The sequence below is a fragment of the Papilio machaon genome, chromosome W (genome assembly GCF_912999745.1).
Source record: "Papilio machaon chromosome W, ilPapMach1.1, whole genome shotgun sequence".
Classification (NCBI taxonomy): Eukaryota; Metazoa; Arthropoda; class Insecta; order Lepidoptera; family Papilionidae; genus Papilio; species Papilio machaon.
This window is the reverse complement of record NC_060015.1, coordinates 8,816,163-8,843,548: the sequence shown is the minus strand read 5'-3', so window position 1 is coordinate 8,843,548 and position 27,386 is coordinate 8,816,163. Positions and strand designations below refer to the sequence as shown.

The window sequence follows — 27,386 nt, the reverse complement described above, 5'->3', positions numbered from 1 at the left end:
CATTCATTATTTTTTCTGTGGTGGAGTTAAGTTGTGATTTTGTTAATATTTTAATTAGACTAACAAGAACAAAAGAGAAAGTGTTTCTAATTTAGTTGCTTACCAAGACTGTTCCATAATATTTTTTTTTAATTCAAGTATGGTTAAATAAAAATATATAAATCTTATCAGTTGTGTTATCATTTCATATGCAACCATATAATAATTTCCTTTTTGTTTGTTAAATACATTCGCTAAATATTCGCATCGTTTTTTGCGAATAGGAATGCGAATGCGAATATCGAAAAATATGCGAATATTGGCGAATGCGAATTACATCACTAGTAGGTACTACCTTTATATTTCTTACTCCTTCTTTATTCTGATCATTAAATTGGTTTGTACGAATAGAATAAAAATGTATGTGTTTTTGCAAAAGCTAAATATGTTCACTTTTATGAATGTATGAATCTTTGAAAAGGAGCAATAAAATAACTTTAGTAAGTAATTTTTTTATTTATGTCTATGTTTAGACAATAACGAAAAGGTTTTCGTCATTAATTAGCCTACATTAGAGTTTATTAAGGAATCAATGAATGGCAACATTAAACTTAGTAAAGTGGTATAGGGTCGGCAGGGTTGGCTTTGCGCAGAGAGAGCACGATGAGGCGCGGCGGCGTGGCGGCCAACTTGGCGCAGCACTGCTCCAGCAGCAGGCGCCAGCGGACAGCTGCCCGTTCTTCTGACGACATCGCTTTTAACTGTTGCGTCTATTAAAGGAACTTACAACTTTATTATATCCACAGATCTCTATAATTACATGGACAGGCATTTCATCAGCCGTGGTATTTTGTGCTTGTTGATTTTCGCCATTTTGGCACTGATCATAGAGGTTGTATGTATTTAACTGTCAATAACATTAACGGTATCATTTAAGGCGGAAGAAAGTTAAAGAATTTATTTTCAAGCGGCGATCATTTTCATTTGTATAGAGATCAGTGATTAAACCTTATTGTGTTAAAGTTATAAAACTACAAAGTATCCGTTTATTCACCTGCTTTTTACACTTTGCTTGAAATAATAATCTTAGCAACAGACTAAAGCTGTTATATAAATTTCCAGATTCTTATTAAAGTATAATTGATTTCCCAATACTCACCGTGTAACCTAACGTGTTCTGTAAAATATTTGCTGGAAGACAAGCGGTCAGTTCCCCGGTGTGATCGGCGAAGCGCACTCTTAACTCTTCACAGTTATTGTCCCTAAATTGATTGACGAAAATTTTAAATAATACAAAACTGACTCGAAATTGGGTACAATGAAGCGGACTTATATTTACATACGCTCGAATAACGGGTAATACTCCTGCTATGTTCGTCTAATAAAAATACCGTTGACGTCTAAATTCTTTGTATAACCATCGGCTCAGTTCGGTTCAGTTAATTATTTGAAAATATTTTTGTAACGACAATACGGAGAATAAATAAAATTACGTAGAGTTAATCAGATCGTCTAAGTCGAGATGTGTGAGTAGAGCATGAAGCGAGGCACAGAAGGGCGCGCCGTCAGCGAGGCGGTCGCGCACCTGCTCCACGGTTGCGGCACACGCGCGCTGCCCGCTCCACTCCGACCACACGGCCGCCTCACCACCCGCTGAAAGTACTTACATGCAGCTCCAAAAAATATAACAATATCATGACAGTACGACCGCAATTCTCTGTATGAAATCCAGCATTCATAAAAACCAGTTTATCGGCTTGTACGAAGATACTGTATCATGTACCAGCTCGGTCTTGTATATAGAGTCTGAGCGCCTCAGCGTCAGAAGTGTGCGGCTGATGCGTGACGACGCTGCGCCCGCACACCTGCGTCCGCGCGCCACGACCGCGCCACGACACGCGCGCGTCCGCGATAAACAACACGCTTCCTAATGGACGCCATTCCTCCGCCCTAGTACATTTTAAAAACATTTAAAAGACGGTTTTAGTGGTCATCCGTTGTACTTATAACAAAAATTTTATGTGCTTTATTGCAGGGATAGAAAGTTAAATGTGAAGACTTCGTCAAATATAATTAAACAGACGAAACATTTAAACATAAATAACACATACTAAACATGTACTTTACGCCGCTTCTTACAGACAACTATTATTATTACATTTTAATTTCAATTCAAACACTCAGGAAACGTGCTTTGCTTATAAAACAATTACACAAAATTCCTTTTCATGACGCAACATTCACCTTTGAATAGTATCGGTATCAAACATCTCCAAATAGAGAGAAGCGGGCGTTGTGTTGTCCACTATTTCTACAGCACGTACCGGCATTTCCACACCTTATGCAATACAATAAATTATGTTTATTACGAAATTGTTTTTTATGTAGCAAAAGAATTAAAAAAAAAAAAAGATTTAATAATAATATGCAAACAATGATACCGAGTTTAGTTTTTATCATCTTCACAGGTTGCACAGATTTCACAACAACTAACAAGTCTACATAAATATTTCCATTTCCTTCTGTAATTAAAGATACATTAAATTAAAAAAATATATATGGAGTATACAATCTATATAAAAGATAGATTAGATTGACAAGTTCATTGGTCAGAACTATGATACGATAGAAGTGGTTTTCCTCGGCATACCGACCCACATCCTCTAGTAGTAAAAGAAAACAACAAAAAAGAAAGCAAAATATCTTACCAGTAAATGTCATTACTTCAGCGAGACCACAGCCCGCTGATGATTTACTCGGAATATGGAGAAGCGGTAAATACGCACCTGTATCGCCACTGAAAGTACTCACGACGGAGGATCCTTCGTTGATAGATAGGTAAAATGGAGATGATACCTCGAGGAATAAAATGATATGTAATAAAAATATTTCGTTTTTTCTCTCTTATATTAAGATCTAAGACGTACTTTCATTTTATTAATTAGACAAATTCTGATACGGTTTGAAATAACAAATTGAGTGATATAAACTTTTTAAGATAAGGTTGTAAGAGGATTTTTACCTGTGGTTGAAAGAAATCATCTGCCACACTTTTGACGCCAATTTTTGGCGAATAAATTTCAACTGCAACAAACTTTCGTTTCAACACTTTTGTATAAATAAAAAAGGAATATTTTGAAATTGTTAAGGTTATTACCGACATCTCCAACGATGAATCTATTATAAAAAGTCGTTACAAAGTCAACTGAACCCCACACATCGACATTTATTGTATCAATTTGGGAATCCCTTATAGTGAAAGACATCACACCTCGTAATTCGCTACTTTTCTCTTTGGGACTAAAGGTTCTTGGACATTTTTTAGCTATAATTATGCCAATCACAAAAGCATTCTTAATGTTTATGTTTAAATTATTTAAACAAACTTTTTGTACTCCCGTCATGGTAAGAAATCGAAAACCAAACAGAAAGTAACAGAAATAACAGAATGTTAAAAAACTTCGGTTCCCGCCAATTTCATTTTTTTTATGCAATGGAATATTAGTTGAGATTATTTGTCATTAATGATGTATCATCCTAGTTAAAAAAAAATGGATCTAATTATATTAGTGCTGAAGTTAGTACCTATTTAATAATATTACAAGACATTTATAAATTATTACAAGAATTTAAAGTAAAAGTTCTTTTATCCTGACAGATATACATGTTTTGCAAATTTCGTTGCATAACGGAGCGGATATGATAATTGATAACTTAAAGTCAATGTCAAAATATAGCGGCAACTGCTATTTTAAATAATATAAAATCAAATAGAAATAACTCAATTCGGTGAAATAATAGTTTGTACATCTATATTTCGTTTCTATGATATAGTTACTATCATCATGTTGTTCAAGTCTAAACCAGATTCTAACAAACGAGATCAATTTTCACTATCCGAATTAGAAAGACAAAACATAAAATACACGGATTGTTCAAGACGGTTTTATCAAGTATCCCGCGACTTTTCCAAACAGTATGCTCATATATATTCTGCAAGATTGAATACTTTCAGAAATATTTTAGGGCCAATTATTAATAAGAAATGGTCGAATAAATATAAAGTTTTAAAATTGTGTGAATTACGTGAGAAAGGCACCCAATGTGTTATTATTGGTACACTTTTCAAACTACAACAATTAAAACCCAGTATTCTGAAAGAACTTTCAGATCAGTTGGAGATTATTCCTCAGCCTACTCTCATTACTTTTATTAGGACATGCATGTTACATGTGATTTTTTTTTCAGAACTCATTTTGTTCATGACTCAGATAGTCTTGTTTTAGAAGATGAACTTCAAAGGATCAAATTATCTAGTAATTGTATTGATGTACATAAGGTGGTTACTGGTGTAGTTGTTGCAATACTTGGTTAGTGTGTGGAAAATGTATGCTAAGTATGTATGAAGAAATATGATATCTCTACCTTTTTAATGCCCATAACTTTCAGGGTCTGAAGATGAAGATGGGATTTTTACAATCAAAGATATTTGTTGGCCGGAATGCAATATACAAAAACCTTTACCAAAGCTTAATACTGATAGGTAATATTCTCATGCACCTCACTTCATAAATGTAATTCTATTTTAGTCTACAACACTTCCCAAGTTGGCATAGATTTGATTTGGAGTTGACATTCTTAATTATACTAACCATATTTAAATTTTTACTGTCAAAACATAATATTGTTATCTCAGTATTTTTGGTAGGAATGAGGGGGATGACAAAATATTGATTTATTTTGTATCTTTTTCACATATATACATATAACATTTCAAACACTTGTTGTATTTGAACTGCTTAATAACCAATTTTTTAAATGTTAAAGGGAATGTAGGTTATACATGTGGACTTATGTGCTAAAAAAATTCTGCACTCTCGAAGTTGTGTGCGATTGCCTCTTAACTGCAATATAATTATTGCAATGGACTTATAGGATTCATGTTGTTACAGATATGTAGTACTAATGTCTGGTCTCAATATGGCATCCAAATCAGCTGAACATTTATTTTCATTGAATCTATTCCTTGAATGGATATCTGGATTTTGTGGTACAACAGTATATCAAGAAGAAATCTCTAAGATCGTAAGAGTTATTATTGCAGGTAAACCTGATCTTTTCTATGATGGTGATTTCCATTGATAATGATGTAGTAAATTAATATTTATATACTTGTAGGTGGCGTTTTCGCAAATCATTCAAATGAGGCAACTTTAAATGAATCAGATGTTATTGCATCTGCTGATTCAGTTGATGCTTTTTCTGCGGCATTAAGTGCAGTGGCTCCGGTGGATTTAATGCCTGGATGCAAAGATCCTTCAGGTATCATGTTACCTCAGAAGCCATTCCACTACTGTAAGTTAACAATGCATAAAATTATTTTGATAATCGCTACTTATCATACACTAATAAGATGTTTTATTTCAGGCCTGTTCCCAAAGTCTGTGGAGTATAAATCATTTAACCGAGTATCTAATCCATATGAATGTGAGATTGGGGGTAAATACTTTTTCTTAATTTATGATTAACAACTCAATATTATGATTAATTGTATTAATTTCTTCCAGGTTTCTTGTGTTTGGGTTCATCTGGGGAACCAATTAAAGATATAATGAAATACAGTAAACTTGATAATGAATTAGAAATTATGAGAAGGACATTACAGTGGCGCCATCTTGCACCTACATGTCCTGATACTGTCCCTTGTACACCTTGCATAGAAACTGATCCATTTACTATTTACAACTGTCCTGCAATCTATTTCAGTGGTAATTGTAGAGAATTTGCAACAGATTTACATAAAGGTAAAACATATTTATTTTTCATTTAAGTTTTCAGAAATTTAAATATTTACAAACACCTATATTTTATTTTAGGAGCTGATGGCCAAGTTACAAGAATAGTGTGCATTCCGGATTTTTGTGATAAACAGACTATTGCAATAGTCAATTTAGCTAATCTAGATTGTCACAGTATGATTTTTTCTTAATTTTTTCAAATAAATGTAAATCAGATGTTAAAAATAATTTTTAATATTGTGCCTGCACACAGTATGCCAGTACAGTAGTACAGTAGCGCTGGCTTGGTATGAACTGTATGGTCAAACTCGCGCCAGTTACTGTTTACATTAAGCCAGTTGTATGCCAGCGATGATTTTAAGCGCAAGTGTTCTGCTGTACTGGTATACATAAACCATGCATTACCTTTTTAATAATAATAAAAGTATTTTTTTATCGAATCGCCTATTATCTCTTTGCAATATTGTGCAAAATATGAATTATCAAATAACATTTTATATAAGTAGTGTCGTGTCTTGACTTTAAAGTAGATATAATATGTTGATCAAGACACATCTGAGTCTTATTCTACAGTATATAAATATGCCCCGCAGGGCCCCAGCGAGGGGCCGCCGACGTACGAGGTACGCCGCGGCCCTTCAACCAATTTGAGGTGGCCACGCGCGGCAGGCCGGGGGGCCTGCTGCGCCGAATGTGGCGGATGCCCTCTCTCCTGTGTTCCGAGGGAGGGCATCATAGGGTGATGGGAGGGGGTGTTAAAAACAGCCCCTCCCTACACGTGTCGAGCCCCTACCAAGGGGCTCCCCTAGCCGGGTCGTGGATAAACTAACGTAGATGCCACGGCCCGGTCAGGCGAAGGAGAACACCGCGGGGTTTAGTGGGTATTCCGGTCGCCTTCTGCGGCCGGCGAGTCCCACACGAAACCGTCCCTGCTGCCCCCGCAGCACGGAAGGCGAAGTGCGTAAACGCATTCCCCGCGTCAACAAAAAAAAAAAATACAGTATCTAAATATGTTACATATTTTGTCTGAAAGGCACAAAACACCTGAATACGGTAATTGCCATAGCATTGGCACAATTGGTAAATTTAATTGGCAAATTTAACACAACTCGATGCAATTCAAATCGATTTGGTTTAATCGGTTTGTCGAATCGAATTTGATAAATTGTTTGTTTTAATTCATGAAATTTTCACATTTACATTCTATTAATTTAATGTACTTTATAATTTTTAATAATCTTAAGAAGTTTCTTATTAAATATGTACATCGACTTTTGAAACAACTAAATTATTCCGATGTTTGACTAAATCGAGTCATATGACAGATTGACAGAATAACTATCTTTACGTCTCAGCTCCGTACTTCGTTGCCAAGTCTATGACACGGTAATAATAATACCGTGAGTGAGAGAGATACAGTTATACCCAATTCCTGTGACGTGACAAAGACAGGGATAACTATCTTCTGTCCCTTTCTGCGTACCAGGCTTTGGGGTTTGTTTGGAACAAAGGTTGTCCCCTACAAACAACCTAGGTTGTCCCTAACAAAGTTTGACATTCGTGCTATTTTTCGAAAATTGTGAGTACTTAGTGGCTGTAATTGTGCAAAAATATTTTGATATTACAGTTTTAGTAAGGTAAAGTTTATAAAACATGGTATACTGCTGTATCGTCGGTTGTAAAAGCCGTAGTGAGCGAAAAGAGAAAAACATAACCTTTCACTCGTAAGTACTGAAACTACGCACTTATTCACATGTATTCATACAAAATAAGGAAGAAAATACAAACTAGTTGTTCTTTACAGTCTTTGTAATAACTAATATGTTAAAATACGGGTAAAATCAGCTAAAATAAAATAGTATTTTTCGAACATTATGCGCCCAAACGCAGATGTCATTTGTGTCAAATAATATACTGTAGATCTGGGAAACAAGCGGCCATATTAAACTTCTTTTCAAATTGGTTGGTTAATACCCGTAAAAATAATACCACCATCTTGTTGTAAAAATTACCCTGAATTTAGGGGAAATAAATTATAGTATGTATAATGTATATAAATGAAACAATTCACATTTTTTATACTATTTTCAACAGATTTCAAAAGGAGTTTTTAATTCTGGTATATGCTGTGTTTTTAAATATTTGATACTTTCTTATCCCGTTGATTTTAAAGAGTATGCTTTTTAATTTGTCCCATGTAAATTTTGTTTCTTAGAAATTACAATCAAAATAGTTTAATATTAAGTAGTTTTACATGTAGTGTTCACTGTAATGATATACAGAGTAATTTAAAATTATATGACTATAATATTGGTATGTTTTTTGTAGCTTTTTATGAAGACTTAGGGCTTCGTGCATATCGAAGAAAAATAGGACATCGTTTGAATGCTCGTCTAATGGACCTAAGACTGAAGAGATGCCGCGCTTTGTTGAAGCAGTATGCGGGAAAAGAATATCGGGAAATTCTTTTTTTGGAGTCACTCAAGACATCCTTGATTAAGGCAGCCGCCGATATTGACATGGACCTCGTTCGTGCTGTGATAGACGACTGGCCGAACAGATTGAAGGCCTGTATTCAAAATCACGGATGTCATTTTGAGTAAACTTTAGTGTCATAAGAATCTATGTTTTGTTAAGTTCATTTTGGTATATAAATGGTCACATAATGAATAAACTTGTTTCAATTATTTTATATTAAACATGTAACAGAATTTATGTCCTGACTAAGTATTACTAAAAAAATCTGTTTACGTAATCTTAGTCACATAAACAAAAATTGCGCATTGTTTTTTATATTTATTACGTTTATTAATTACAATTTAATTGGGAATATATAAATTGGTCTATATTAAATTATATCGTAATTATTCATTTTCGGGACAAATCAAATAACTGGTAACCCCAATCCTTTTACTTATATATAGGTATAGTCTATAGTACTCTCTATCTGTCCCTTACGGGTGAACGCGCATGCCATATCTATATAATTCTTCATCTGAGTTCGTTGCCTATCAGCGTTCGATAAACTTCAAATCATATTGTCTGTGGTTTTTGCCCTTCCTTTTCTCGATTCATTTTCACATCAAATACGAGAAAACAAAGCGGCGAAAATACTGTAAAAGTGAATTGAAATTTATTATTGAATTAAATCAAATCTCTGGGATTTTTTCAACAGTCAAAATAAGAAGAATATACTATGAACACGTAAAAAACAAGACCTTTCCATCAATACTAACCGAATTGATTTTTACACTGAAGTGTAAAAAATATTTAAGACCTCATCTTGAAAAAAGCAAGCTAAAATGAGTTACAATTACAAGGAGCATGCCATGGCTTTTGCTCAGTTTTTGCCAAATATGGTCAAATTGGACGAATTACAAAAAATTACCCAAAATTTTGATCAAGAACTTGCTGAATCGCAAAAGATTATGAAAGAGATCAAAACTATGTTTGATGCTGCATCCCAAGTAAACGTTGCACAAGTGAACAAGAAACAGGATAATATTGTGACGCATACGATTACTACGGAATTTCTGGGCGCAAGTGTTCCGAATTTGATCATGTCAGACATGGAAAATGTAAGCGGCCATCTAAGTTCCGAAGAGGAACTGCAATCTCTGATAGCGATTATGAAAAATTATGCTGAAAATCTCAGAAACGAAATTGCAAGATTGCCATCACAAACCTTTGGAAATGCAAAAGAATTCGAAAAGTTAGATCTGAAGGAATATGCCATAAATTTTGACCAACTTGCTAAAAGTCTGGCTAACATCAAATTTAATAAAGGTGTTGTTAACCATAGAAACCTAGAATTGGAAGCAAAGTTGGCACAGTTGTGTGAAGATGTTCATTCATTTACTCAGGTAAACTTATAGTTACATATATGAGTTCCTCTTTAAAGATGAGTATGGCACTTTTTTAATTTTTTATCCTATTTGATTTTAATATAAAGGAATGTATTACCAGCCGTCTACTGTATTCACTTTGTGTAAAGATATAATACTTTTTTTTCTAGATGGTTGAAACAAAAACTGCTATAAGTGAGAGCAACAAAAATTGGACAGATAATCAACAAGGAAATGAACAAAGAAACACCCTGTATTATGATGAAACTATAAACAAATTACTAAATGGGATAAATGAAGTAACATATCTACTAAAAAATAAACATTGAATTTTGCAGATTTAGACAACTTCTGTCAGAAAAATAAGTTTATGAGTATTAAGTTGAAAGGAGGTATAGGGGAGGTATATATTATTCCCAATGGTCAAAAACAATAATCAATCCTTAAGATGGGACTGAATATTGTTTAATTTACTTTGTATAGGAGATAAGAAAATTGATTACCCTTTTTTTAATCCTTTCATATGATGATTAAATAAGCAAAAACATTTTGATAATGATTATTCTGTGATTGCTGTGAATGTGAAAGTTTGTTTATTCAAAACATTCTTTTTAATATTTTTTAAGTTCATACACATAAAAAATTCATGAAATGGTTTATTTAATAAGGTTAAATTGGTGAAAATGAACTTTTTAAATGTTTTGGAATAATAAGCTTGGATAATTATCAGAACTACTAACTTACCTATTAATCATGTCTATAGTCATACATACTGTATTGAAATATTATAAAAATGTTAATACTTTTAAGGCTTTCATCAGATTATTGTAAAACTGATAATTGTCAAATAAAAAATTATGTAAAAAAATAGTTTTCTTTTTACTTGTTTATTTTAATGGTAAAATAAATAATGGTTTCTCATCAGCCTCCATGACTTTTAAGCGGATTCCGCATACAACAGCTCCATTTAAACATTTTATAGCTTCCTGCGCCGATTTAATAGAGGCATATTTTGCAAAACCAAATATTTTATTGGGGAATGTTGAGACATGTATAAGGTCACCAAATCTACAGAATACATCTCTCAACACAGAACTAGGTGGAGGCTGGGGTTTACAAACTATAAAACATCTTTGCACCACTCTGCTGGCATTGTTGGCCAAAGGTTGGGGTGGGGGGAGAGGGGTGCTACAGTAGTTCATATCATGTTCCTGTTCCTTAGATATTTCAGAAGTACAAGTGACAACTTTAATTAAAGTGGATGCTTCTGCTATGACATCAGCTAGTTGCACTAAGTTGGGGGAGCCAGCATCAATAGCATTTTTTAAATTGTTAACTATGCTACTTAACTCTGCCGCAGTCTTGTTCAGAGGATTCTTATCAGGCCAAACTGTTATTATTTCTCCGGAAGGAAATTCAAAATTGTTAAGCCTCTCCATAGCAAATGCAGCCTCTTTGTCGTGATCATAAGTGATTAGGGCTTTGCACACACCGTTATAAGTATCTAGGGTGTACTGACAATTTTTCATCCCCGGTACAACATTAAACAATTGCTCTATATATCGTTGAGGCACCGGTGGGTAACATTTAACATTTATTCGGTTGAAATCAAAAGGTTTAGTTAATGTTACTCCATTTAATATATCTCTCCTAGCATCATCCCTATGGTGGTAACGGTCTACATAGTTATCCCTACAAGGAGAATTACTTGAATGAAAACTATCCATCTCTAAGCTATTCCTACTTCTTTTTAATTCCTCCTTTGGAGTTGCAAACATAGGCCTGTACTTTCTGTCACATTCTTCGTAAGCTTTTGCAGCATCAAAAAAAGTTTTATAATTAACATATGCAAATCCTTTATTCGCCTCAGTAAATTTATCCTTTTGCAAGTGAACTGACTCCACAAGTCCAAAATTAAAGAAATGTTGTTTTATTTCACTTTCAGTTGCATCTTTGTGAACTTTAATAAACAGCCGCGTATATCTGTCCTCGCTGCAGCTGTTAGAGTCATTTCTATTCACTGCAACCATCACTTTTATAGGCTTTGAGTCACTTTTCAAGGTTTTGAGATGCAGTTCTTGGATGGCTAGAGCTGCCGAAGATGTTTTATTATATTTAATATACGCTACGCCTTTGGTCTCGCCCGTGGTTCGATCCTTAGGTATGTATATATCTTCAATGGTACCGAATTGTTCAAAAGGTGGCCTTAGGTCTTCTTCCTTGGTTTGTTTGCCACAAACAACGAAAATCCTGGAATGCGGAGGTTTATCCTCCTTTCGTTCATCATTGCGTACGACTTGGTTCCAAGTGCTCATTGTAGTCCGTAAAGTTTTCAAGTGTGTCGAGTCAACAGTCAAGTCACGTCCACAAAGTACTTTCCAGTGCAATGGTTTATAAGCATTTATTGAGGAACGTCGATGTCAGTATCCTTTCAGTCGGATTACGTTTTTTCAGTTATGTGATTGTAAACTAATTACTTTTAAAGTTACTTTCATCCAAGTTTGCAATATTGATTATTGACAATACAATTTACTTACGTCAAAGTGATCAAAGAGTTAAAACTTTATTTGTGGCTTCATTATGTTGTTTATAGTTACTATCAACTGGAAAATAGACATTTGGAAATCGCTTTTATGGAGCCTCAAATAAGGCTATTTAATATTTATTTTACATTCTATCTTTTTCTTGCGTAAGTTTTCTAAAAACACACTACCAACTCCATTGTTAGTCATATTTTAAAAGATTTTGATTTGAAAAAAAAAATTGTTTTTTTGTATAGTACTGTTTCTGAACATTTTCCAAGTTATTGAATAAATAATGTGACATCTGTCACCACAAAAGTTTGACAATTTGACAGGCATCTTTCTTTTGTAAACATTGAGAACCATTTAATTGATTTCTGGAAATGTAAACCTGAGGAGAATGTAGCATAAAAGTGTGAGAATTGTAATTTTAATATTTGGTCTTTGCATTATTTGTGTATCACGGCTAATTGTGTGTTTCTCTTAGTTTCTCTCTATTTCGAATTCAGTGAAAATGTTCTCAAACTACTTGACCGACATTTATCTACAATAATACGCAATTGCCTACAATAATATTCTAAAATGTATCCATCGATGGAAAATTTCTTAATGCAATCGAAGCAGAAGCTTTACAGGGGCGAAGAATTTGAAGACGAGCTGAATGACTTATTTAATAAAAAGTTTAAATTCCGCTATAACAGTGAGTGGACATTGCCGTCTGGCGATACTTGGTTTACTGACGCACCTTGGAAAGTAAAGGGCTTGGAATATTTAAAAAGTCGTTTAAATTTCCATAAGAGTCAACTCAATGACTTTAGCATTGAGGAATGGAGTAGTCACACTCGGCGACGCAACCCCGCTGGCGAAGTATGCTGGAAGCTCAGATGCCTGGTGAACCCCGAATTCCTCACGCAGGCCTGGACTAAGTTCTACGAGTGTGCTTCAACATACAACATTGTGCCACCAGAGGCAATTTCTGATATGAAAATGGTGTCTTTGCATCTGTGTGAAGCTCCTGGTGCATTTATCACTTCCTTAAACCATTACTTAAAGCTGCATCACCAGGCTCTTGATGTAATTTATGACACTAAAACTATTATTCATTTAATGATAATTTCAAATTAATATCCTTACAATACTTTTTATTTTGAACCTATAATGTAATAGTACATTGTGTATTCCAGTGGAAATGGGTTGCAAACACTCTCAATCCGTACTATGAAGGCAACTCGTCATCGAACATGATCAGTGATGACTGTTTCATGTTCCACACTCTCAACAACTGGGACTTTGGTGTTGACAACACTGGCAATCTGATGGATTGGGAAAATTCACAAGCCATTATCAAGAAAGCCAAGTCTTTAGGCAAAGTAAGACCCATTTAATGAAATTCAAGATAAAAATAACATTAATTTGAAAACAGATCTTTATTTTATTATATACTAGCTTTTACCCGCGACTCCGTCCGCGCGGAATAAAAAATAGAAAACGGGGTAAAAATTATACTATGTCCGTTTCCTGGTTCTAAGCTACCTGCCCACCAATTTTCAGTCAAATCGATTCAGCCGTTCTTGAGTTATAAATAGTGTAACTAACACAACTTTCTTTTATATATATATAGATAGATTTGAAGATATCAAATCAGTAGTTTATTTTTGTGAAAGTTTAAATGAACAAATTGTTATATATGACCTCATAAACTAAATATGTGAAGAAATGTATAATTGTTCAGGTGCTGCTTGTAACAGCGGATGGATCAATTGATTGTCTCCAGAAGCCAGATGCTCAAGAAGAAGTCACTTCACCACTCCATTACTGTGAAATTATAACAGCATTACAAGCGTTAAGCCCAGGTACCCATCATTATTTAATTGGTTAAATTTGTGGCTATTAAATTGTATGAATTTCGTAAAAATTGTCTTTTATTTTCAGGTGGAACGTTAATCTTCAAATTGTTTACTATTTTTGAACATTCCACAGTTAACCTTCTGTATCTTCTCAATCAGTTGTTCAAAGAAGTAAATATATATAAGCCAATAACTTCTCGTCAAGGAAATTCTGAGGTATATGCTATCTGTTTGCAATACAAGGGTATAGATCTAAAATCTTACATACCAATATTTCAGACTGCATTTGGAACAGAATTCTTTTCAAATAAATCATTGTTCCCACTTGAGAAAATAATTCTGCTCCATTCAATGCCATGTTATAAACAATAACCTACAAGCATATCTCATGCAAAAGAACATAGCTCTACACAGGGATATGAAAAAGATCAGGGCTATTGTAGCATCGGAATTCATTTGGAAGTACAATCTCAAACCGATTAGTATTAATCAGGAACTTTTAAAGGGCACACTTCATGAGGAAAATAAAATAAATACAAATCCTCGATACCATCGCGGCTCATATACTGAACGCCAACTGTACACAAAGATGTTGTTGAAAGAAAAACATAAGAATTTAAATATGTTCCTTCAAGCTGAGATGCTCTCTAACCCAATGATACATATCACAGAACCAGTTAAATGGATGATTGGAGAAGGCTCCTCAAAGATAGATATCATTTTTACATATGGAAAACCTTTGCAAAAAGTAAACAGTTCAAAGTTCATATTTGTCCCAATCTACAAACTTTACCAGCAGATACTTGCTGAGGAGGAGTTCAAAGAGATCATTCTCTATAGACCGGCTAAACCAAAGATTGATCCTAGTCTTTTAGGACCTGAGCCATCTAAAATCATTTCACTACCTGAGTTCCAATACAGAGAGAGTTACAATGTTTATGAGAAAAATTGTTTTAAAGCTTTACTGAATGGAATGAAGGAGTTATTAGATGGAGAATCAATTTTGTTGCAGAATTTCAACACATTGACACATTTTAATGTTAGTATTCTCTATATTTTGTCAAAGGCATGTTTTGAAAAAACCGGCCTCACTTCTTGCGGAAGTATAATTCTGAGCAAATTGATTAACAAAAATTGTTTAAAGTACATGGAACTTATTGATGATGAATGCAATAATGTTCGTAAGGACGAGAAGAAAGATGTGTTGAATTGTCTCCCGGTCCAGGTGACCAACGCGGAGGATTTCTTCAGTAACATAGTCTTCTACAATAACACTTTCTATAGAAATAAATGCATCGAATACTTGGAGAAGATTAAACAATCTTTATAAATGTATAAATATTTCTTGTATTGTGTATTCAATGTAGTATTTGAGAGTATTTTTTTAATTGCTTTTATTCTTATAAAAATACCTGTTATTGATGTCTTCTAACAATGTGTATTAAAGACCTTCTGAATGTTTTAAGATGTTTTTCTATTTAAAAAATAAATAAAACAGGTTTTCCCTAATTCTTTATCCTCTTATCACTTCAAAGTTACAAGACTGCTCGATGTCGCTGCGATACAAATTTATTAAACGAGCATCTTCGCGACAATTAACAGATTTTTGTATAATGATCGATAATATGGTACAATAGCTAATAGTTCACTCATTGAACTTGATCAATTTTAACAGTATTTTTACTTAAACTAACCGCCATAAAATTTACCTCCGTGAAGTTGGCCCCCTCACTTTAATTTTTTTTACGCAAATCGTTTGAGAGGGTTTGAGAGAAAAGAAATATCGTTTGAGAGTTCCTACTTTCTCCGTAAAAACAATTTCAAATTCTAGTGTGAAGTTGGCCCCCACACTTTACTTTTTTTTTCTTTTTTTCAATGCGAATCGTTAGAGAGTCGTTTGAGAGACATTAAGAGAAAAAAAATATCGTTTGAGAGTTCTTACTTTTTCTGTAATAAATATTTTAATTCTGGGCATCGAAAGTTACAAATCGATTTTCCTTTTTTTCCGAATTAAATATGGCAATCATGCACTTGGACGTATCAAATTTATTGTGTAGGTAGATAATGGTAAGAGAGTGAGTGAGAGAAAAGAGAAATCGTTTAAGAGTTAATACTTTTTCTGAAATATATATTTCAATGTCGGAATCGAAAGTATCAAATCGATTTTCCTTTTATTTCGAATTAAATATGACAATCATGCACTAAGACGTTTCAAATTTATTGTGTAGGTAGAGAATGATTAGAGAGTGATTGAGAGAAAAGATAAATCGTTTGAGAGTTAATACTTTTCCAGAAATAAATATTTCAATTTCTGAATCGAAAGTAACAAATCGATTTTCCTTTTTTCCGAATTAAATATGGCAATCATGCACTTAGACGATTCAAATTTATGGTGTAGGTAGAAAATGGTAATAGAGTGATTGAGAGAAAACAGAAATCGTTTGAGAGTTAATACTTTTTTTGAAATAAATATTTCAATGTCGGAATCGAAAGTTATAAATCGATTTTCCTTTTATTTCGAATTAAATATGGCAATCATGCACTAAGACGTTTCAAATTTATTGTGTAGGTAGAGAATGGTAAGAGAGTGATTGAGAGAAAAGAGAAATCGTTTGAGAGTTAATACTTTTCCTGAAATATATATTTCAATGTCGGAATCGAAAGTTACTAATCGATTTTCCTTTTTTTCCGAAATAATTATGCCAATCATGCACTTGGACGTTTCAAATTTATTGTGTAGGTAGAGAATGGTAAGAGAGTGATTAAGAGAAAAGAGAAATCGTTTGAGAGTTAATACTTTTCCTGAAATAAATATTTCAATTTCTGAATCGAAAGTAACAAATCTATTTTCTTTTTTTCCGAATTAAATATGGCAATCATGCACTTAGACGATTCAAATTTATGGTGTAGGTAGAGAATGGTAATAGAGTGATTGAGAGAAAACAGAAATCGTTTGAGAGTTAATACTTTTTTTGAAATAAATATTTCAATGTCGGAATCGAAAGTTACAAATCGATTTTTCTTTTATTACAAATTAAATATGGCAATCATGCACAAAGACGTTTCAAATTTATTGTGTAGGTAGAGAATGCTAAGAGAGTGATTGAGAGAAAAGAGAAATCGTTTGAGAGTTAAGTCTTTTCCTGAAATAAATATTTCAATTTCTGAATCGAAAGTAACAAATCGATTTTCCTTTTTTCCGAATTAAATATAGCAATCATGCACTTAGACGATTTAAATTTATGGTGTAGACAGAGAATGGTAATAGAGTGATTGAGAGAAAACAGAAATCGTTTGAGAGTTAATACTTTTTTTGAAATAAATATTTCAATGTCGGAATCGAAAGTTACAAATCGATTTTCCTTTTATTTCGAATTAAATATGGCAATCATGCACTAAGACGTTTCAAATTTATTGTGTAGGTAGAGAATGGTAAGAGAGTGATTGAGAGAAAACAGAAATCGTTTGAGAGTTAAAACTTTTCCTGAAATAAATATTTCAATTTCGGAATCGTAAGTAACAAATCGATTTTCAAAAACTTACAAATCTCAAAAATTTAAATATTTATTTCAGAAAAAGTATTAACTCTCAAACGATTTATCTTTTCTTAAAATCAATCTATAACCATTCCCTACCTACACCATAAATTTGAATCGTTTAAGTGCATGATTGCTATATTTAATTCGGAAAAAAGGAAAATCGATTTGTTACTTTCGATTCCGATATTGAAATATTTATTTCAGGAAAAGTATCAACTCTCAAACGATTTCTCTTTTCACTTAATCACTCTCTAAGCATTCTCTACCTACACAATAAATTTGAAACGTCTTAGTGCATGATTGCCATATTTAATTCGAAATAAAAGGAAAATCGATTTGTAACTTTCGATTCCGACATTGAAATATTTATTTCAGAAAAAGTATTAACTCTCAAACGATTTCTCTTTTCTCTCAATCGCTCTATTACCATTCCCTACCTACACCATAAATTTGAATCGTCTAAGTGCATGATTGCTATATTTAATTCGGAAAAAAGGAAAATCGATTTGATACTTTCGATTCCGACATTGAAATATATATTTCAGAAAAAGTATTAACTCTTAAACGATTTCTCTTTTCTCTCACTCACTCTCTTACCATTATCTACCTACACAATAAATTTGATACGTCCAAGTGCATGATTGCCATATTTAATTCGGAAAAAAAGGAAAATCGATTTGTAACTTTCGATGCCCAGAATTAAAATATTTATTACAGAAAAAGTAAGAACTCTCAAACGATATTTTTTTTCTCTTAATGTCTCTCAAACGACTCTCTAACGATTCGCATTGAAAAAAAGAAAAAAAAAAGTAAAGTGTGGGGGCCAACTTCACACTAGAATTTGAAATTGTTTTTACGGAGAAAGTAGGAACTCTCAAACGATATTTCTTTTCTCTCAAACCCTCTCAAACGATTCTCAAACGATTTGCGTAAAAAAAAGTTAAAAAAATTAAAGTGAGGGGGCCAACTTCACGGAGGTTATATTAATCTGTTATTACACATTTTTTTAAAGGAATCTGTGAATCAACAAGTGAAGTCAAATGTCAAAAAAAAATCAAATATCAAATTGAGTGTCAAAATTTAAAAATTGAAAATACAAACTGAAAAGTGATACTTTTGAACAAATAAATCCAAAAAGATAAAGGTTAAAAAAATCTACTTTAAGCTTACAGTGTTACAGTTATTTATGATAAAGATTTTTTTTGTGATATATCATTACTTAGTTGCATCTACCACTTAGTCAATTTTGTAAAATGAGCTCGAAAAGACGAACTTCTCAGAGTGATAGTGAAAGTAGCCAAAAGAGAACAAGAAATCTTGAAATAACTTACTTTCAGAAAATCTTAGAGGAAAGTGGGCTTACCTTAAAAGATCCACCCGAAAAAATTATAGCAAAACATGAAACAATTTTTATAAAACGCAACATTAAAAAGAATCTTCTAAAGCATATTGACTACCCCAGAAATGCTTCAGAATTTATTGGAGATTTGACTAAGAAATGTGAAAAACTTGATACTTTTAAACATTACTTATTTCCGAATGTTGTAAAAATTGTAGAAAATGGTTTAAGTGAACATTTGATTCGTGACAGTGTACTAAAAATATTACTTGGCGTGCCAATTCTGCAGCGGAAAATAATTGATTATGTATTTACAAGGGCTGTTGATTTGGTAATTGAATCAAATTGCTTGCCTTGGATACAAATGATTTTAAAATGTGTCTCATCTTTAGATTGCCTAGTTAATAGTGAAGTAATGGCTTCACATCTTATTGACTTACTAGAAATTTCTACAGAAAAAATGGTGCGCCTTGAGATCATAACAGCCATTCCTGATATTTTAGGTGACCAAGAACATAACAATGTAGCAATTGAGTTATGTAGAATATTAAGTCAGGATCATGATCTGATCCCCGCTGTTCTGGATTGTGTTTCAAATCTTTGTCTCTCAGATGAGCAGTATGAACTAATTCAAGAGAAAACTTTGGATATTCTGCTGGGTTTGTCTAAATGTACTTACTTTCCATGTTTTGTAAAAGTTCTTCTTATGAGTGGTAGAATGAATGAAAATGGCTACTTAAAAGCTGTACAAGGATTAAGAAATGCTATAAGTTGGCCAACAACTTTAGCATCTCCCCAAGAGATTGCATCAAGTCAAGTACTTACAGCAAATGCTATTAGAAATTCAATGGTTTCTTGTAAACTGATCTCTAATGCATGGTCAAAGGTCATCGCAAATTGTAAAATGAATACAGACCAATACAAATACAACTACAAACCATTTGATTTTATTATTGTGCTTATTTTATATTCAACATCTGAAGAAAGGCAAAAGCAATTGGAAAATCTATTAAAGAAACAAATAAAGTTAAATGTTTTGAAGGAGAATTTATTAGATGATGTATTTGAGAAATACAAACCAATTTTAAAAAGTCATTTGAAAGACTTGACTGCCTTGACAAGTAGTATTCTTCTAAAATCTAAAGCAGATCCTATACTACAGTCATTTGCTTCCCGCATATACATGTTGATGTTATCTAATTTGGATGAATATTGCCAAACTGTTGTTGCTGAACTTCTTCAATTAGGTTTGTACTGTAAACCAGTTCTTGTGAATGTACTTGAAATATTGAACAATGTTGCATCCAAAGATATATCACTGTTAAAGCCTCAGTGCCTTCAAATGCTAACATTGCTGGACAGAATGGATGATATGACATTAGGAGAAATAAGATCAGTGATGAATTTAATTTGTGCCCTTGCATACAAATGTGAAAACTCTCTTATTCGAGATGATATTCACATGATTATAAGAAAAGAACTAAGCAGCTCCAAACCATTAATAAAAACACAAGGAATCCTTGCTGGTATCCATGCAGTGAAATATTTAATGACAAGTAGTAGCAATGAGAATGATACATTAGAAGTACCAGGTAACATTAGTTATTCATCCTTCTCTCATTTATCAGAAGTTGATCTTCGAGAAGCAGCACAAATTATTGAACTAATAAGTCGCAGTACCCAACATTTTCCTGAAATGATAGCTTTGTACTATGATGAATTGTGTTGTATCATCAATTCTGTAGATCAAATTAACAAAAACTTTTTGGCATGGTTGACTGATGCTGTTACTAATGATTTAGAAAAAAACTTTATTGTTGATTCTATAGAATTAGAAAGAATAGGTGAAATAAAGTTATCAATGCAATATGGTTTGTTAGATGAAAGTGATGTTGACCAATTAATAGCTATTAATATTGCTGGGTTGGCACTTAACAATAAAGGAGATGTTAGTGCTGCCATTTTATCTCCACTGTTCAAACTTGTTCAAACATTGCGTTATACACAAGATGAAGGAAAGCTTTCTAGTATAGATGCATTGTTAGGGTGTCCGATTGTTATGCCAAAGGTTAATATTGATGAAGTTAGAGAAATGGAAACTAATACAATATCCTCCATTATAGACTGCTTACTTTACTGTGTAAATTGGTTTAGGGAACTACTCAATGCCTTTGCAACACAAACTGATTCAATTCTTAGAGAACATATGTTTAAGAGAATAGCCAATATTGAAGAATTAGAAGATTTGATTGTTAAGATTTTAACATTATCCAAGATATCTTATAAGCCACCAAAACATATTTTGTGTGCTAATGTTAGTTGCACCGGAAAAACACCTACAACTTTAGAGAATAAAAAACAAAAGTTGAATGACACAGCATTGCCTGAGACATTAAGATCACAATTTACTCAGGATAAACATGCTTCAGTAAAAAATCAACTTCAACTTATGCAAAGTTTACCTGTCAGGAAAATGAACTTAAATCTAATTAATTTACTAAATATTGATCTTCAAGAGGACAGAGAAATGGTAAAAATTTTACAATTCCTATTGAAATCTATTAAACAGTACTTAGAAGAAACATTGGTATCAAAAATTAAAAGACACACTTTTCTGTCAAAACAAGAAACAAGTGAAGTATATGATGCCAAAAAGGCAGAAGAGTGTGCAAACTCAATGAATAAAACTTTACCAAAATTAATGAACCATATTAGTGCCATTACAGATTACTTAAATAAAAATGTTCCCCAAATGAATGAAATTGATTATTGTATGAAAACTATTGAGCACCTTAGTTGTTTAGAGATTATTTATAACATTCTAACTATTTATTTCAAATGGATTGGATTTAAAAATCAACACAATACTTTACTCAAGACTTCTTTAAGAACAGTAGCCAGTGCAGAATGTAAAGATACTGTGTCACTAAAAGATTGTGTTTTAAAAATTGCCGAATATTTACAAAAACATGAGAAGTATTGCGTACAAATATCAATAGCTGCGGCATTATTGGAGTTTCTAATAGTTTTACAGGAGCATTATAATGATGTACAATTATCTAAAATCTTAAGAAATGTTGCCTCGAACTTTTTATCTATACATTGGAAAACACCTGATGGGTCAGTAGAAAAAGGACTTTTGTTCAACCAGAGTGTAGATAGGTTAGCTAGCACATACCTAATTAATAACGAAATTGTGACTCTTAAAGCAATAACAATAGAACTTTCAGCTGATATTCAACATCTTAAAAGTAAAAATGACACACTCAGCAAATTTAAATCCATTAATAAAGGAAATTTTCCCGTTCTGTACAGAAATTTAGGCAGTGCACTTTGTGAAGTAACAAAGACTCATTTAAACCAGGGCTTGAGTAATTCTGAACACCTAAACCTTTGGAAAGATGTAACTACCATACTGAAATGTATGTCTGATATTTCTAAAAGTCTTGAAAATAGAAATAATTTATCTGCATTTTTAAAAAAATCTATACCTATTATCAAAATGTTTATATCTCAAGGTCTCCCCATAATAGAAGTGGAATTTAAAAGTAACACCCAAGAAATATTGGAAATATTAAAACTCCTCCAGCAATCAACAAGGTTTTTACAATCTTTGTGCTGTCACTCAAGGTTGAAAAAAGATACAGTATTAATGAGCAAAGTTCCATATATAAGGCAGTTGCTCGAAACTTTAATTTACAAAGTAAAAGCTGTACTAGTGGCTAATAAATGTTCAGAAGCATTCTGGTTGGGTAATTTAAAAAATAAAAATATTCATGGTGAAGTAATTCAAACAAGTGTTGAGAGTGAAGACACAGTTGAAGATTGTGATGATCAGCTTCCAGAAGATGTAGACGTAGACGACAGTGATGACGAAATGTTAGACCCAGATTCTAAAAGTGTTAGCGACATAGTTTAACATGTTATTAAATAAAAATATATAAACAAAATGTTTTTCAATATGTAATCCCAACATTTTGCATTGCACTTCGTGGGTTCAGACCTAGCTTCGTACTATAATTTTTTGACAATCGTCGTATCGTGAAAATTAGTATAAGATTTTTAATATACTTGACGCCCGATAGGAGTGCTACACAAATTTTGTTGATAACGATATGATAGCGATTGTCACAAATGTAGGCTAGGCCCACTGTTACGGATTTTCTGTTAAATTTTCAGGTAGATGATGGAATTGAAAAACTTAAAAAAGATAAAAGTCAATTTTTATTGAGAAGTACAATTAGTACAGCCTCTGAGGTGGGCCCATGGTAGATTTCATATGCAGTGACCTTACATTTTGCCAGTGCTTTTTCAACAGAGACACAAGGAAGTTGATTGACAAATGGACATTTTGTGCCAATTCATCTGGAGTCATATCTACATGACCCACTGCGACAGAAAGGCAGAGTACCTGTAAACATAACAAATTATATTTGAGCAACTTACAAACATTGAAAACTTCTTTTAAATCATTATTCTTCACTTCTAAATTTATTTTACACAATTTTAACATTACTTTTATGAATATATATGTAACATTGCTTCCTTAGCAATTTTTTTTATTAGTTTGAAATAAAATTTTTGGTTACCTTCTTCATCTGGAATTTGATGGTAGCCTTCACTTCATCAATTTTTTGAGTCATGGACTCTTGGTGAGAGAGAAGACCAGGGAACTTGCCAGCCTTGTTCAAACCGGGACCAAGCAGACGTGGTATCTGCTTAATGAGGGATTCCGATGCAAGGAAAGCATCATACCTGGAAAACACATTATAAGACTTTTTTTATAGTATTATTCGAGAACATTAGATTAGTAATGAATGCTTTAGAAGGAATTCATTCATAAACTAAATATGTTGATAATAAAAAAGCAGGTGGCATTCTTAATTACCCGGGGTACATAATAGGTGTATGTTTTCCGAGCACATATATCTAGATGCATGTGTCAATTACATTTTCCTCCTGTAGCCTCAATGGTTGAACAAATTTTTATGAGTGATTCAACAAACAGGTATAGGTATTGATTTTTTGAGTGAGGTGTCATTTAATTATTCTTCACAAAATGTTATAAAGATAGTTAATCAGGTTTATTGACTTTTTACACTTATTATTTTATAATTGTAAACACAAATAAATAATTTCTAGCAATAGTATATACTTACTTCTTGGCCAATTTCTTGACAAGTTTTTTGTTCTTATTAAGCTTCTTAAGGGCCTCTGCATCCATGCATGGAACTTCCAACTGTTTAGCTTCATCACAGTGCTGTTGGTCTCCAAGAACACAAACTTGCATCTTTGGTCTCGGGATGTACTTGAGCCTAAAAATTGTACATAGTATATAAAACAATCTAGAATACTACCACTTCCGATATTCAGGTGATAACATAATCAGTGTGGTGTTTTGACATCATTGGTCAGGTAATACATGCAAAAACCATCATTTAGGATGTAGCTTTTGACAACTACAAAATATAATTAAACCTAAAATGTATGTTACAAAGATTTGTATAATTAAAATAAATTTTTATTATGTTCCGATATACATTATTTCAAAAATATATGTAGATAACATTATAGGTATAGGATTTTCTAAGCTACCAAAATCTCAATTCATAGCTCATACCTCAGCCACATTCCTGAATAGCATCACTGAACCTTTACTTATTTCGGCAAGCCAGTGGCATACCTACCCAATATTTAAGGACTCAGGGTAAAGTCCCGTCAGATAAGCTGACTCCCTGTCCAGATACATTTTAGTGGACAATTTTTAGCACGTGGATATTGTTGTCGAAGTATATGATAAAACAAATTTTGGATGGATCAAGTCCACGAAAATGCTCTTTCCAGGTAAACATACTTGACAGTGCCGGAGAAACGCTTGTCCTTCTGGGGGTCATAGTTCTTCAGACCGATTTGCAATTCCACTGTCTCCAGGAAGTTACGCTTCTTGTCTTTTGAAGACTGGAGAACGGCATTTACGCATTCGTAGAGTGTATCACGCGACACTTTCGACCTGAAATTATTTTGAGGTTAACAAGTGATCTAAAAATTATTTTTACAAATATATAAATTTTTAGCAATATTTAATGTTCATAAATAACATCAACAAAATTTTAAGTTAGAAGATTATTATGATTTATTAGAATTATGCCCGAATACTGAAACGTCACTTAAATATGTAAGAGCGTCTTAAATTATAAGACCACGCTTAAACTCCAATATGCAATTTTTGTAAGTCAGTTAAAGACGCATCTCAACTTTGATGCCAATCAAATCGTACCATGCTTAAAGACCACTCAAATCACATTTCTTATACTGGATCGTCACTCAACGACATTTTGCTGTCAAAAGAACTGTCATGTCGACTTAAGTACGCCAACAATTTAAGGGTCCGTTCACACAGACCGGCTCGGAGAGGAGAGCAGATTTTTATCACGTTGGAAACAGTGTTTTGAGTGATTGTAGTAAAGTTTATTTTTGCATTTGCACCTTTTTTGTCATTAAAAATGCCTGAACGCGCTTCGTGTGAAGTAATAAAAGGAGCCGACCGGCTCCGCTTGCGTGCTCTTTCTCGCTCGCGCAGCCGATCGGCTCTGATTGCGGTCAGATCTCTTCCAGCCGGTCGATGTGAAATAGTTGGCGGCTCCGCTCCGGCCAATTCCAAGCGTATACGACCCGGTCTGTGTGAAAAGAAAAAAGCAGGCCGATGCTCTCCGAGCCGGTCTGTGTGAACGGACCCTAAGAGTGGTCGCGAGCTATCTTAAAAGTAAAAATCTAAGGTGTTAACATGTCTGCTTCATCATTATCATCGCTTTCGGACAAATAAAATTCTCATGTCACAATGTTCGTTCCCGTATTCCTCCGAAATGGCTTGACCGATTCTCATGAAATTTTGTGAGCATATTCAGTAGGTCTGAGAATCGGCCAAAATCTATTATTCATACCCCTATAAAGATTTTTTTAACTGCGCACGAACGGAGTCGCGGGCGACAGCTAGTATTTATATAAAAATGCCGACTGAACGAGAATATATCGAAATCGCAAATAGGTTTGTAGCGACATCTGTCTGCGCCCGCTTAAACTGCTTAAAAAGTGTCTTGATGATATTATGATTTATTAAAATTTTATTAATTTAAACTTGTCAAAACATAACGCCAGATGCTTTCCATTCTACAAAAGTATGGTCAAATTTTTTATTTTTTTTTATTTAAAAATACTTTAAACAGAAAGGATATTTTTTAACAACCTTCTTTGATTTTTGATTATTTAGTATTTTTATTTTAAACTAGCTTTTACCCGCGACTCCGTCCGCGCGGAATAAAAAAAAATATAAAACGGGGTAAAAATTATCCTATGTCCGTTTCCTGGTTCTAAGCTACCTGCCCACAATTTTCAGTCAAATCGACTCAGCCGTTCTTGAGTTATAAATGGTGTAACTAACACGACTTTCTTTTATATATATAGATTTCTTTACTATTTGGGAATGAACACGTCTTACAACTATAGGTTGTCCAAGCCATGCTGCGTGAAACGGATACGTAAAGTGAATTTTAAGAAAACGTAATCGAGAACAAGTATTTTTTATACACTCTTTGACCGAAAACAAAGGATGTTGCCATGACGAAAAAATAATACGTCTACTTACGGAATCACGCGCTTACATGTCTTGATTTACGTTTGTGTATACCACTTAAATTTTGACGTCTGTTAAATTTTAAGCAATGCTTACGAAAGGAGATATTTAAGTAACGCTTCAGTATTCGGGCATTAGACTTACATTTTGAAAGGAGTAACCTTCCCTCACTTTAACGTCACAACTCGAAAGAACGCGAAAGAAAAAGAATGTTGACAGTGACAGCCACTTGGTCAACGACATTGATAATTTTTTTTATTAATGTTTTCTGGCCTGGATACTAGTCCTTTTGGCTAACGACGTTGATGAACCGCTGCCCAAAGATATTTAATTAACCGAGAAGAGGACGCACAGAAATAATTTATTTACCCTTCCTATGCGTCCCCTACTCCAACTAATCCCCAGTCCCATCCTCTCTTTTATGCAAAAAGGGTGGGAAGGGGAAGAGGACTAAAATTAGGCCTCCGGCACCACACTCATCAGACATACCGAACGAAGTGAATAGGCATATCATGACTAGTCTAGTCATGATATGCCTATTCACTGCCATAAGTTTGTCGTTGTTTCTCGTTAAAAAGTAACATATTATGTCCTTTCTCAGGCTCTAGACTATCTTTGCACCAAACTTAATTTAAATTGGTTCAGAGACAGACAGAGTTGCTTTCTCATTTAATTTAATGTTAGGATGGATAGGGATTAGAATATAAAAACATGTTAAACTGAATTTCGTACATATGTAGAGATGGCGATTTGTCGTAAATTTAAAGGACGTGTTCATTTGCAACAATTTTTAATGAACTTGTTTAACGTATTATGTGTCGCAGGGCGTGAAACATCTTATTGATAGCGTTGTTAGAAAATAGACTAAAACCTTAAATTTATATAAT

The 27,386-nt window shown here is 33.3% G+C and overlaps 7 protein-coding genes across 9 annotated transcripts; 4 read left to right on the top strand and 3 right to left on the bottom strand.

Annotated features, from left to right (window-relative positions):
- Nucleotides 1–359: 359 nt before the first annotated feature.
- LOC106713459 (meiosis-specific with OB domain-containing protein) lies at nt 360–3,472 on the bottom strand. The gene is made up of 9 exons (XM_014506268.2): nt 3,137–3,472; nt 3,002–3,063; nt 2,688–2,835; nt 2,421–2,501; nt 2,224–2,317; nt 1,763–1,929; nt 1,473–1,632; nt 1,139–1,241; nt 360–749 (listed from the first exon to the last, which is right to left on the bottom strand). Exons 1-9 carry the CDS (start codon nt 3,381–3,383, stop codon nt 591–593), a joined length of 1,221 nt encoding a protein of 406 aa, XP_014361754.2. The 5' UTR covers nt 3,384–3,472; the 3' UTR covers nt 360–590.
- Nucleotides 3,473–3,517: 45 nt separating this feature from the next.
- LOC106713460 (DNA polymerase delta subunit 2-like) lies at nt 3,518–6,296 on the top strand. Of its 3 annotated transcripts, none has more exons than XM_045685783.1 (8): nt 3,518–3,556; nt 4,228–4,349; nt 4,429–4,522; nt 4,932–5,083; nt 5,158–5,334; nt 5,407–5,478; nt 5,547–5,783; nt 5,856–6,294. In XM_045685783.1, the coding sequence occupies exons 1-8, from the start codon at nt 3,531–3,533 to the stop codon at nt 5,966–5,968; spliced, it is 993 nt and encodes a 330-aa protein (XP_045541739.1). In that variant the 5' UTR covers nt 3,518–3,530; the 3' UTR covers nt 5,969–6,294. The 3 variants fall into 3 exon arrangements, with proteins under 3 accessions (XP_045541739.1, XP_045541738.1, XP_045541740.1); XM_045685782.1 differs by lacking the exon at nt 3,518–3,556 and adding an exon at nt 3,737–3,955 and having other exon boundaries at nt 5,856–6,296; XM_045685784.1 differs by lacking the exon at nt 3,518–3,556 and adding an exon at nt 3,737–4,177 and having other exon boundaries at nt 4,225–4,349; nt 5,856–6,295.
- Nucleotides 6,297–8,864: 2,568 nt separating this feature from the next.
- LOC123723221 lies at nt 8,865–10,385 on the top strand. The gene is made up of 2 exons (XM_045685796.1): nt 8,865–9,640; nt 9,793–10,385. The coding sequence occupies exons 1-2, from the start codon at nt 9,080–9,082 to the stop codon at nt 9,949–9,951; spliced, it is 720 nt and encodes a 239-aa protein (XP_045541752.1). The 5' UTR covers nt 8,865–9,079; the 3' UTR covers nt 9,952–10,385.
- Nucleotides 10,386–10,533: 148 nt separating this feature from the next.
- On the bottom strand, nt 10,534–12,162 carry LOC123723095 (RNA-binding protein 45-like; the record flags this gene model as incomplete). Its single annotated transcript, XM_045685644.1, has 1 exon — nt 10,534–12,162. A coding segment is annotated over exon 1 (1,404 nt), but the record flags the coding sequence as incomplete, so codon positions are not given.
- Nucleotides 12,163–12,474: 312 nt separating this feature from the next.
- Nucleotides 12,475–15,434, top strand: LOC106708107 (cap-specific mRNA (nucleoside-2'-O-)-methyltransferase 2). Its single transcript, XM_014499581.2, is given in 5 exon segments — nt 12,475–13,218; nt 13,329–13,514; nt 13,877–13,997; nt 14,077–14,326; nt 14,328–15,434. Coding segments are annotated over 5 exon segments (2,043 nt in total). The 5' UTR covers nt 12,475–12,726; the 3' UTR covers nt 15,322–15,434.
- Nucleotides 15,435–18,980: 3,546 nt separating this feature from the next.
- On the top strand, nt 18,981–22,788 carry LOC123723094 (Fanconi anemia group D2 protein-like). The gene has a single exon (XM_045685643.1). The coding sequence runs from the start codon at nt 19,234–19,236 to the stop codon at nt 22,786–22,788; it is 3,555 nt and encodes a 1,184-aa protein (XP_045541599.1). The 5' UTR covers nt 18,981–19,233.
- A 287-nt stretch (nt 22,789–23,075) lies between these two features.
- Nucleotides 23,076–26,725, bottom strand: LOC123723222 (60S ribosomal protein L10a). The gene is made up of 5 exons (XM_045685797.1): nt 26,644–26,725; nt 24,724–24,879; nt 24,029–24,184; nt 23,459–23,624; nt 23,076–23,280 (listed from the first exon to the last, which is right to left on the bottom strand). Coding segments are annotated over exons 1-5 (651 nt in total). The 5' UTR covers nt 26,646–26,725; the 3' UTR covers nt 23,076–23,109.
- Between the last annotated feature and the right edge of the window lie 661 nt (nt 26,726–27,386).

Bases quoted from the DNA above. Each gene is read 5' to 3' on its own strand.
- LOC106713459 (XM_014506268.2), bottom strand. From the start codon at position 3,383: ATGACGGGAGTACAAAAAGTTTGTTTAAATAATTTAAACATAAACATT. The intron at 2,502-2,687 runs GTAAGATATTTT...CTTTAATTACAG, and splicing joins TGAAGTAATGACATTTACTG to AAGGAAATGGAAATATTTAT. The intron at 1,633-1,762 runs GTACATGATACA...AAGTACTTTCAG, and splicing joins CTATATACAAGACCGAGCTG to CGGGTGGTGAGGCGGCCGTG.
- LOC123723222 (XM_045685797.1), bottom strand. The intron at 23,625-24,028 runs GTAAGTATATAC...TGTGTTTTCCAG, and splicing joins GTCAAGAAATTGGCCAAGAA to GTATGATGCTTTCCTTGCAT. The intron at 23,281-23,458 runs GTAACCAAAAAT...TTATGTTTACAG, and splicing joins TCAAATTCCAGATGAAGAAG to GTACTCTGCCTTTCTGTCGC.
- LOC123723221 (XM_045685796.1), top strand. From the start codon at position 9,080: ATGAGTTACAATTACAAGGAGCATGCCATGGCTTTTGCTCAGTTTTTG. The intron at 9,641-9,792 runs GTAAACTTATAG...TTTTTTTTCTAG, and splicing joins ATGTTCATTCATTTACTCAG to ATGGTTGAAACAAAAACTGC.
- LOC106713460 (XM_045685784.1), top strand. From the start codon at position 3,825: ATGTTGTTCAAGTCTAAACCAGATTCTAACAAACGAGATCAATTTTCA. The intron at 4,178-4,224 runs TCTCATTACTTT...TGATTTTTTTTT, and splicing joins GAGATTATTCCTCAGCCTAC to CAGAACTCATTTTGTTCATG. The intron at 4,350-4,428 runs GTTAGTGTGTGG...CATAACTTTCAG, and splicing joins TGTAGTTGTTGCAATACTTG to GGTCTGAAGATGAAGATGGG.
- LOC123723094 (XM_045685643.1), top strand. From the start codon at position 19,234: ATGATTTTAAAATGTGTCTCATCTTTAGATTGCCTAGTTAATAGTGAA.